Source organism: Dreissena polymorpha, chromosome 11 (assembly GCF_020536995.1).
Source record: "Dreissena polymorpha isolate Duluth1 chromosome 11, UMN_Dpol_1.0, whole genome shotgun sequence".
Lineage (NCBI taxonomy): Eukaryota > Metazoa > Mollusca > Bivalvia > Myida > Dreissenidae > Dreissena > Dreissena polymorpha.
Genome location: NC_068365.1, coordinates 46,463,431 through 46,475,992, shown reverse-complemented (window position 1 = coordinate 46,475,992; position 12,562 = coordinate 46,463,431). Strand labels below are relative to the sequence as shown.

General features: G+C 35.1%; 1 protein-coding gene across 1 annotated transcript in view; it reads left to right on the top strand.

The window, feature by feature from the left end:
- The first annotated feature begins 828 nt into the window (after positions 1-828).
- LOC127849817 (heat shock 70 kDa protein 12A-like) overlaps positions 829-12,562 on the top strand; it is a 28,456-nt gene continuing 16,722 nt past the window's right edge. The window contains exons 1-6 of the mRNA XM_052382570.1: positions 829-833; positions 1,418-1,556; positions 3,813-3,960; positions 4,254-4,388; positions 4,487-4,695; positions 4,818-5,307. Coding sequence (XP_052238530.1) covers positions 829-833; positions 1,418-1,556; positions 3,813-3,960; positions 4,254-4,388; positions 4,487-4,695; positions 4,818-5,307 — 1,126 coding nt within the window. The remainder of the gene's footprint in view (positions 834-1,417; positions 1,557-3,812; positions 3,961-4,253; positions 4,389-4,486; positions 4,696-4,817; positions 5,308-12,562) is intronic.

Here is a 12,562-nt window from a genome sequence, read left to right as displayed (position 1 = left end):
AATGAAAAATTTGGATTTTATTGCATAAACACCATTTTCTCAATTCAAGGGGAGGTAATTCTGTACTTCATGGACCAATAATGCTCATTTTTTGTAGGGTTCGTGTCCTCATTGATAAAAAGACACTGTGCAAATTTGGAAAGGATCGGACAAAAAATGTGGAAGATTTTTGAAAGTTTTCACAAAATAGGCAAAAACGAATAAACATGCAAAGTTCAACGAGCTCCTGCGGCCATGTTTTTTGACGAATCAAATTTCTTTGAACAACTTTTTCAGGGGAGCCTTCAAAGGTCATCCCTGTGAAAATTTTTGAAAATCTAATGAGCGGTTTCTGACAAGAAGATTTTTTAAGGTTTTTACCATATATGGTCATGGCGGCCATCATGGTTATGTGATCAAATTTTTTTAACAATTCTTTTGTCCCATGACCTAGGGATGCTCCACATTAAATTTAGTTGAAATTGGCTCAATGGTTTAGTAGAAGAAGATGTTTACAAATTGTTTACAGACAGACAGACAGACAGACGGACGGACGGACGGACGCCGGACGGTGAGTGATCACAATAGCTCACCCCGAGCTATCGCTCAGGTGAGCTAAAAATCGAACCAGATTAAACCTAGACCTATAAATTGTCAAGATTTCATCGATATATAAATATGGCTTTTGGAGTGGTTATATGACTTATAAGATTGGACATAGTGACCTAATTTAACTAACTCCAGATTTTCGTTTGGTCTAGATAGTCATAAAAGTTGGTTTGGTTTAGGGTTAGTATAGATATTTTAAAGAAACACCCTCGGACCAAGTGTCATCAAGATTGGGCGAAAATGATGTATAGAGTGTTCAGGATGACACCGTACACCGCACGGCACAGGTCGACGGGCGCCAAAGTATAGTTGTCAGAAGTATGCTAATGATAGAAAAGTACAATAGGTTTATTATGTTTTTTAACAGTTTGAAAAGAAATCGAAATATCATTCATGAAAACAAAAACTTTAAACGTTTTCCGTTAAGCACATGATTCAAAACGGATAATAGTTATTATAAAGCACGTCCATAGAAAAAGAAATATTTTCCTCGTTAATTTGGATACAGTGTTTCAAATACAGATACAACGTATAAATCCACTTTGGTAGAACGATTAATTGCGAAAGATTTTGCTCCAAAATGACACGGGTTCCAATTAAAGCGAACACATTTTTTTTTCTAATTTAATTATTTAACATTCAACCAAATGTTTATTTGCAGTAAAGAAAGTTCCTGATATTTTTTAAAATAAAATCTGAGTACATTTCATTTTGACACTATAATTGTTATGTTTGTGCAATCGTGTCGTTGTTCATTAGTTCCAAGTGAACTTTTTACATTTACCATTTCAACTTGTGGTATAAAACTTCATACTATATTAAATTTCAGGCACATGATGGACAGTCTTCTAGAAGTGTGTCAAAAGCAGGTTACTGTGTTATCTGAAAAAGACATCGACTGGGTACTCACTGTTCCTGCGATATGGAATGACTCTGCCAAACATTTCATGCGACTCGCTGCTCAAGAGGTTATAGTATAATTTACAATATAAATTTGAGGGAGAAATTGCGTCTGATCAATAGTGTGACATTTTATAATGAATTTTACGTTTCTGTATCAGATAAGGATAAACCAGTTAGTATAGTTAGGCCGTTCTGCTCTAATGATTTTTTTCAGGTAGTTCCGGATCTAACTATTACACAAAAATACATGTGTGTCGATATATAAAACGCATTTTTTTTAATTATCATAATAACCCGTACTTTGATAATATGTCCAGCGTCTGTCAACGTGCGTTGTCCACTCTGTGCGGTGTCCGGTTCGCGTCGTTAATTTAATCTAATTACCTATCTTAAAACAAAGTTTTCATCAAATGTTGATGAACCATGTTGAAAATGTTTATCTGGACAATATCTAGGCCAAGTTTGAATCTGCGTAACAATCTGGTGTCCAAAAACCAGATTACCAAATTATATCTTAGAAAAACCCTGTCACCACTCTGGAGGCAACATGTATGACCCAGTCTTAGTGAAACTTGATTAGAATGTTTATCTTGACTTAATGTAAACTGGATTTGAATCTTGATTTCGTGCGTCATCAGGTCAAATGTTAAAAACACACTGTAATCACTCCCTGGCCATATTTATTACTAAATCTTGGCAAAACTGGTTCGGAATCTTTATTTTGACATTTTAGGCCAAGTTGGAATCTGGGTCACATGTGTCAAAATAAAACTAGTTTACCGGGTCAAATATTAGAGGCCACATTTATGACTCAATGTAGATGACACTTGGTCAGAATGTTTATTTAGACAATATCTGGACCTATTTTTCTACAAAACAATCTCACCACTATAGGAGCAACATGTATGACTCAACCTTGACGAAACTTGGTCATAATATGTATTTGGACAATATCTAGGTTAAGTTTGAATCTGGGTCAGATGCCTCTCAATACTATATCACCAGGTCACATTAACACAAATTTTGTACCACGCAAGGGCCACATTTATTACTCAGTCGTTATGAAACTACGCCAGCATGTTTGTCTTGAAAATGTGAAGGCCGTGGTCTGATGGCGGGTCAAGTGTGGTCAAAAACGAGATCATCTGTTCAAGTCAGCAGCCTTTGCTGTCCGTTAAATCTGGTGAGCGCTCAAAGTTCATCTTTGCCATCTTGTTCTAATTATTGTGTACTATAGTATTTATATTTCCAAGTTGTTACTATATTCAAGAGCGAGTTTACGTGTAAATAATTTCAACAAACGTTACATGTCTTTAAATTGGGCACAATATTGCAATAATTTTACTAGCGACAAATATAAAGTTTTACGCAGTTTCGTCTGGTTTTAATATAAAATCTTTCCATTTTATAGTCATTGGCTAATTCTCTAACATCGATTCAAAGTGACGTATTTATATGGTCGGGGAAACGTTTGTACTCGAACGTTTTGTCTCAAGAAATTGCAATTCTTGTGTTTTAGTCAACAATAAAAATGAGTTATCATGCTGTATTTTACTTATGTCATGATTTTCTTTAGCAATATGTAATCTAAACCAAATGCTTTGTGATTACTAAGACGTGTGTATATTTCTTGATTTCTTGTTTGCATGTGTCGAGCACCGATCACAGCGGCCATCATTTCAAGTTGCTTGGCTAATGCTCCATGTCACTAATGTATGTCCTTTTCCGCGAATCACTTTGTCTTCACAAAATGATTCCTCGTGAATGGTCTCTGTACCCGTGAACTGTACAGCAAGTAAACGTTCAAGCGCCTCTGTGATAAATACGTTATGTGTTTCTTCATCTGTCGTAAGTGTACTAATTGATGTCTTCAAAACTATGCCCTGTATGCACCTCTGTGACGGTGACTGAGGAATAGGCGTTTCCGGTCTGTTAGATTCAACTTCCGCTAATTGAGTGTGGATCTGGGTACCTACGGTGGGGCTACTACAAATACTCGTATATCGTTTCTTCTTAGAAACTTTACAGCGTGTTCGAGATGTGCACTTTGAAACTCATAGAGTAGAAGACAACTAAAACCATGGTATTTGATTCACATGATGAATTCATTTGTTTACATTAGGAAATAACATGCCGTTCTCAGATTTATAATTTCCATCACAGAACTCACACTAAATGAAGGAAGTAATCGAAATGTTACCTTCGGTTTGCGGTCAGTGCGGTCAGTGTCATTGATAATTCCTTTTTAAGACATCGTAGAAGGACGCTGTGAACACGAGCACCGTCACATATATTAATTTCTGTGAATTATTTATTTACAGGCCGGAATAGAAAAAGAAAAGCTTACAATTGCATTAGAACCTGAGGCTGCGTCCATTTGTTGTAGACATACTAAATTGCACAACGACGGATTAGGTGGAATTTCAACTTTCCAATCAGGAAAAAAATACTTGGTCGTTGATGCAGGAGGTAATATCACTTGCACTACGTTTGTTGTATGGCAAACTATTGTTTTATTTCACTCGTCCACATTTCCCAAGCGTATTTCAATTTATTTACAATATAAGCCATTAATCGCTTGTGAAAATCACAGTTTAAACGGTTGAAATATTTTTTGAAAAGCGCACGTGTGTTTCATTTTGTAATTGATAAACGAGAAGTCGGGATGTTTTGATATTTTTTGATGGATTGAAATTACTTCTTTAACACAGCTATGGAGGACTGTGTAATTCCGTGTTATGAATTGTTTTCTAATCGCGTAGGTGGCACGATCGATATGACAGTACACGAAGTTTGCTTCGGTGGTGCTCTAAAAGAACTTCACAAAGCCACTGGTGGAGCCTGGGGCGGAACAATGGTGGACACAGCTTTCTTGGATTTCATTGCAGAATTGATGGGTAAAGTGTTGCTATTGAGAAATGACAGCGAATGGATATATTAGTATTTTGTTCTTATTAAATATGGATAAATTATTTAGATTCCGTGGTATTTCTAGGGAAAGATGCATTTAACACATTTAAGGACCAACAAAGGGAAGATTATATAGACCTTCTGCGTGATTTTGAAAGAAAGAAGAGAGAAACAGATTTAAAATCAAATGGGTGTGTGACCATTAGAATTGCGCGATCTATGTTCGATCTTGTAAACGACATTGAAGGACAGCAATTGAAGAATGTTATACTGAATTCGCGTCACGCTAAAACCGTAAGTTTTATGCACGTTTTATGCAGAAAGGGTGCTATGTTCCATAATATTTGTAGTTATCGCACTACATGATGTGCTTCTACTTTGTTTTTCATCAATTGTATTTGAATAATCTGTTTTAGATTAAACTTGATAGTGATAAACTCCGACTGGACAACGGTCTTGTCAGACAGTTTTTCAAGGAATCAGTCGACAAGATTGTTCATCATATTTCCGAACTTCTTGAAACATGCAAGGCCGAAGGGGTTGATACAATTCTGATGGTGGGAGGATACTCGGAATCTACGCTTCTTCAAGATGTCATTCAGAAAGAATTTAAGAAATTGAAAATCATCGTCCCATCTGATTCCGGACTCGCTGTCCTGAAGGGGGCGGTCATGTTTGGACACCGTCCAACTTTCACCATAGAACGGGTGTCAAAGTTTACATATAGTATAGCTGTGATGCGCCCTTTTGATGAGAAAATACATCCTGTCGACAAGCGCATAGAATGCGATGCAGGCATTATATGCAAAGACCTATTCTCTGTACTGGTTCATGCTGGACTAAGATTAGTTGTTGGTGAAATACAATGCAGTAAAGAGATAACGCCTCATGATATTAATCAGTCGAGTATGTCTTTCCGAATATATACCACGGAGAGAACCGATGTAAAATTTGTATCAGATGTCGGTTGTTCAAACATCGGGGCTATTAAATCATTTTACTTTTTCTTTCCATAAACATATGCTAATACATGTATATTTAAAAGCAAACACGCAAATTATTTGCACACACAGTATAAATGACTTCCGTTGTTTATGGAACAGACGTATACAAGGCCAGAATTTTATATTTTCTACGGAGTGTCCTAACTCACCATAAACGTACATGATTTTAAATTTTAGATATTTATGATGAACATCAAAGCATTTACATTTACAATGCAGTGCTTCAGATAATCTTTTGGCATGGTGTGAAGTGTACTCGTACTGCAAATAATTTAGCACATTGAAAAAAATACATATTTATTTCTCTTTTTCTCTTTTGTTTAATTTAAACATGAATTTTATATTGTGTTTTGTTTGTTTTATTAACCGCAATAATAATATTCAAAGATGAAATTGGAAATAGGTGTTCAAGCTTTCATGGTATATTCTTTGTTACTGTACACTCTGATCAAGACGTCTTTTTACATACGATAGTTTTTCCTTTGTAATTTATCATTGTTATTGTATTGTATGGCAGTTTATAAACTTGTAATTACTTATAAACAGACAGTTTTGTTTTGTCTAAATGTTTTCTTTCTTCCTTTTGTGCTGTAGTGTATCTTGTTATACTAAACATTTGAATAAATCTATAAATCTTAATTGCTGAATACATGTTTCGTGTGTTCAAAACACTTGTTGTTTGGTGACAACACTGCTGCATGCAGACCATGTGATTATTGAATTAAAGTGAATGCTTTTGTTGTAAAAAAAGACACATGCGTACTGCCGTTGAACGTGTAAATCAACAATAAACAAGGTTTTGTTGCATTTTTTTTTCAAAAATTAGCTTATCTTTTAAAACAATTAATGGTTACTCGTAAAAATATTTATTTACAGCTATCTCCAGGGTAGTGTTTTTCGGGCGCGAGAAAAAACTACTGTAGAAGTAAAAACGTTACGAATGACGCGTATATAAAGCATAGTTACACGCATGCGCATTTTCGATAACGGTACTTTAGTTGTAAAATGTCCATTGAAATATGCTTTTTTTATATTCTGGAGATCCTGCTGGAGGCATATGTAAAAAAGGTGTGGAATTGGGACCATTTAGTTTTAACACTTTAATCAATATACATTGTAGATCGATATCTGGTTACAAAGTTGGATTACGGACTGTTTTATTACCACGATATTTAGGGTAAACACCTTCGATACGCCCATCACACTTTCTAATACCGACTCTGTTTGCGTTATTTTTTTTTCTGCTTTATAACGTCTAAAGCATTTTGGATTCTGGATATAATTTTGTTTCCGATTTTGAGGTAACCTGATCACAACGTGCTCACGGTAAGCTGTTTGGTAAAGAAATATCCTATACCAAAATCTTTCAAATGAGCCTGGTATCACGAACCTGTAAGCAACGTTCTTCAAAAGGAGATTGATTTATACCATTTTTACGGGAAATAGTGTCAATACACAACATACAGTTCATTTAAGACTTAAGCATATGCAGCTCATCGTCAATTACACATAATAAGGCAAGCATAAATACACATGCGTAATATCAAGTATATATAATTCGTCCACTGAATATCGAATGGCGCCGTGAATAGCTGTCAAAAGGAGAAAATTTGAGGGCTATTAAAGATTACAACAAAGAAGGAACCGGCAATGAACGACGAGTCGGTGATTCCAATTCATTAAACATCAATCCAATTATGAAATTAATAGTTTCCGGGTAAAATCGAAATATTTCTCATATTTCTTCATCTGATAAAACTTCTAGTGGATTGCAAGTCCGCAAAGACGCGTTTAATAGACTGACGCCATCGTAAACGTTGCATACGTACAACAAAAGCGGTCATATTTGAGTTTAGCGTAAGAACATGAGACATGTTTAACGCTTACTGAAATATTTCTGCTCAAACAGAGTATTTAGTCCGACTGAAAACTAAAAACGTTTCGTGAATATGAGCAAAATATTTACACTCATCTAAAACATTACGCAAAAACTCAAAATTGAGTCAAAATATCTGCGTCAGTATGTTAGTGTTCATATGATATTAATTGGCGGCATATACAGCTGAATATCAGCATATCATCTATGAGTTACATAGTATAGCAGTTACATATGCAAATTATTTTATTTATGTTACGTCCTTTTATTCAAAACTAATAGTAATCGCGTCCTCAAGCAAATTGTGTTGTCCAATAATATTATAATCAGCCATATATTTATGTATGCATAACTTCTTATTATTCTGAAACCATTAACTGGTTCATAGAAGCATTTATTTAGAACACTCATTGGAAGACATGTAACACTCAGTGAAACAATGGACAAAATGCAAGGCGCAATATAACAATGAAAAAATGCAGCATGCAATTGTTTGATTGTTCAACTTGGTGTGTTCATAAGTTGTTAAGAATATTTGCGCGATAATTTCCGGACAATACCACGCATACAATCCCTATCGCCAATAAGCTTGTAGTGGTTTTCTGAAACAAATGGTGATTGCATATGTTTCGGAGAAACAAAAGTCCTCAAATAATTACAGGTTTATATCAATAAATGGGTTGCGTTGTAAAATGAAAACGAACAAAATAAACAAAACAAACAGTTCTTTTTCGCAGAAGCTAAACATAAAGTTTACTTGAACCATGACTGATCGAAAGGGCGGATTGAACGGGGGTGGGCGTGCGATTGTAAACTCATACAGTTTATATATACATACATGTATTTGTGCATTTTACGGAACAAAACTGTCTTAAATAAATATTGACCAGCATTGTTTTGGTTATATAGTTATGTGTTTAACTCCTATTTATGACTTTCTCGACCGTTATTTTTAAAGTTGTGCGAATATGACTGTTTGCATTGAAATGTGTGTTCGTTAGAGTTATATTTCAGACAAACGACCGACTTTCTATATAATAAACGACCATAAAACGGCTTACGCAACAGAGAAATTATAAACCAAGTTTGAAAATCAAAACAAATGCTAAGATAATCATTGTACCATAGCGTTGTTATGAAATAGCCTGTAAGTAAAATTTTCAATTGTTCTTATTGTCAATGTTGAACCGTTTTCGTCCAAACTTGATGAAAATATTTGAGTTTAATTCATTAAGCCAGGTTTGATAAGCAACAAGACGACCCAAGAACTTGAAATCTTAGAGGTTTATGAGACCATATAGTATTTTACCATAACATACGTTATAATATGTCGGTTTAGTCCACTCCACCCTTCAGTAAGATGAGACCGGTTTTTACGCACAAGTGATCATTTCTATTGTTAGATTTAATTGGATTTGCGAACAGCTTGTTTAGTTATCTTCAAGCAGTGAAGTGATGTGTAAATCTCATTTACCAAAGACTTCAGCGTGTTTTTCAGATGTCTTTACCATTAATAGTATGCTTTAATTGTGTCTCCTTTCGTTAAAAGGTATGTTCAAGTATTTATCTACTTTCTCGGATCATTTGTCATTGTTTGTGTGTGTTTCTTCGTATACGTTTATTTCTCAAATCACTAGACCCAAATTTGTAGTGTCCGGTAAGTTGCTATTTTAACATTGTTTCACTATTCTTTGTTTGCACAGTATCAAGTAATTAACTAACAGTTCTTAACAATGGACGAATGAGACCTGTAAGAGTCAGTGAATAGGTAGTAGTCAGAACCACATTCTAGTAAGTGAGCTGTGTGATTTGTGTACGTGATAATGTAATCCAATGTTGTTTAGAGCAAATGTAATCTGTTTTATGTATTTCTGTGTATTGTTATTGTATGTTGCATGTTCTGTGTTGTGTATATTCATAGAAGATGTATTCTTACGTGAAACTGTATTATTCCATTTCTGCGATGTTAATGTTAATATGGCCACAAGATTGAACTAGCATTCATTTTTTATATAGTCGTGTATTATTCATTCCATTAAAGAATTCATATTTAATATCAAACAATCACCAATAATATTGATGTAACTCTTTGATAAAAAATATATATTTATATACAGAAGACACGTTTACCTACGTCAACAGACTTACTAGTGATCGAGCAATCCTTACATGAATTTAAATTTAGTTGAATCAATAATGTATTTCAAAATTTCAAACAATGTACACAACACTTTATAGACGACCCTCGAAATAATGTGTACAGCTTATGAAAGTTAGAAGTAAAACTTCACCGAAAGCATGGAACGTGTGACAATCTTAAACATAAAAAGGCCCTGTCTGGAACAGTTTTACCCACTTGACAGACTTAATGTTCTGAAGGACTTAAACACCAAGTTCATTCGTCTTGAAGTAAATGAAATCCATTTAATTAGAGTTGCTTTCGACATGTGGACGCTTGTTTTAATTGTTTATTTTATATATGACCATTGTCACATTTATGGGGTGTTTAATCTTTACTGTTAACCTCGATGGAACCCAACTTTTACCACTTATAAACAAATACATAAAAAACATGTGTATACTATCTCACTCAAATTCAAACCTTCAATCATTATAATTATACGCCGTATGTTTAGTTTTGTAATTTTATATACCAAGAGAATATCAGAACACGATCGAGAAATAAACACATCTCTAAGTCGACTTTGTCACATTACTACTCCTGTCATTTTTTTCCAAAACACTATGCTATCTGATCATAATATATTTATTTATATAAACATATTCGCACTATCTTAAAACATTTTTTCAGTACGTAGTAGTATCAGCAAGGTCTTCGAAACTTATCAGGCTGATTTGTTCTAGTAGTTAGTGACGATTTACTTATTTACAGTTTACAATTAAATTTCGGTGTGCAGATATTTGTTATGAAACAATAGTACATGTATGAGTAAAGCGAGTGTTTTCTATTAAATGCCGCACATAAACACACGGACGGGGAAACGGACATACAAAGAGACAGACAGGGACACAGCAAAATTGACAAACCGACTTACGGAAAGACGGACCTAAGGTTACACGGACAGACACACGGACGGACAGAGGAAAAGACAGACAGATACGCCGACAGACTACATACAGACGGATGAACATAAACACAAACTGATGGAAAAACACACTGACAGACGAAAAACGGACGGACATAATTGCGAATGAACAGGACATCATGCTAGATACACCCACATGATTGTACAACAAACACACAGTATACCATGAAACACATACAGCATACCATGAAACACACACAGCATACCATGACACACACACACAGCATACCATGGCAAACATACAGCATACCATGAAACACATACAGCATTCCACGAAACACATACGGCATACCATGGCAAACACACAGCATTCCATGAAAAACATACATCATACTATGAAACACATACAGAATACTATGACAAACACACAGCGTACCATGGCAAACATACAGCATACCATAGCAAACATACCGCATATCATGACACACGTACAGCACACCATGACAACCATACAACATACTTTGGCAAGCATACAGTATACCATGACAAACATACAGCATACCATGGCAAACATACAGCATACCATGGCAAACACACAGCAAACCATGGCAAACACACATCATACCATCACAAACACACAACATACCGAAACAAACACGGAGCTTACTATGGCAAGCACACAGCATACTAAGCACATATCATCAGATTTAAACTAGGGATGGCAAAATTATTCGAATATTCGATTGAATGGTCAGTATTCGAATAACAGAATTTTAAACAGATATTCGCATATTCGCCTTTTTCTTTCAAACGTAATTGCCCTTATATTTAATAAACTGCGAGCCGCTTACTAATTGGCACCCGAAATCAGGTTGGATTAACATATTTGATGTTACATTCTTCGTGTCAAACTTATAACGCGGTCCGTATCAGCGTTGATTGCGCAATGCAAAATACACACTCTAAGAAAGGCCCCGAACTGTTGTTTGTCAAGGGGGTGCCAATAAACGGCTTCAATTGACTAACAAAATAATAATTAAGTTTCTGTGAGCACAGTATGAACAGCCATTAAAATGTGTGACTTATTCAAATTGCGCAATGCAATATACACACACAATCTAAGAAAGGAAAGGGTCCGAATTGTCAGGGGCGTAGATAACCTCCGAACATTGAGGAGCCGGACTCAAGGTCCCGTCTCTGAAAATAATAACATTGTTAATGTAATAAAGTTTTTGTTAAATATTAATAATAATAATAAAAAACATTATTAAGCAACAATGCGAGTATTATTTGTATGCTGTGTGCTTTTTTCTAAAAATCGTTTGTATTTAGATCGACGTTAGGTTCATAAAAGGTAAGAAGGGTCGCAAATTAACCAACAAGATTGGAATGAACGCTGTTCTGGCTTTTTCGAATGTACGCTTAGGAAAAGCAAAATTTCAAGGCTGATTAGGAATACTCATTTTAAACATTAAACAATTGCATATATATGATATTGTTTCAATGATTTCTAATCAAATTATAACTGTTATACTTAGAGAACAAACTATTTTCAATCAAACTAATGTTGTTCACGCGTATATTTACTCAAAATTGTTTTAAGTGGCAGTTACCTTTGAATTAAACCGACCAATTGAAATAAAAATAAAGCCTGTCCTTAATCAAAACACCGATAGTGCAATCAAGGAAAAGAACAATAAAACAATTAACGCAATGACATTTATCCAGGCCCCTGGTTTATGAAACCTAACAAGGGATATTGGCACATCACTATTGGCAACCTCAGAGCAGACGGAGAGGGGACACATGGCTTCTGCACTGACGGCGCGTGATTACAAAAATACTGGTTACGGGGCGGCGATTTTGGGGGATTTTACGTTTTAATTATATAACGACGACTAGCCGAAATATTGGGGAGGCGGCTGCCTCCCCTGCCTCCCCATTTCATACGCCCCAGACTGCTGTTTGTCAATTAGGTGCCAATTATTGGCTTCAATTGACTGGCGAATAATAATTTAGTTTCTGTGAGACATTAAAATATGTGAATTACTCAAATTTAAAAATGATATAAATTCAAAAAGTAAATTTTGGTAGAAAACTTCAGAATAATTATTTGTGATAAGGAATCATAATTTAAATCTGAAAATGCTACCAGCCCCTTCGGAAATATGGAAATACTTTACACGGTCTTTGGAGAAGAAGACCGCAACGTGTAATGCATGTAAAGTTAGTTT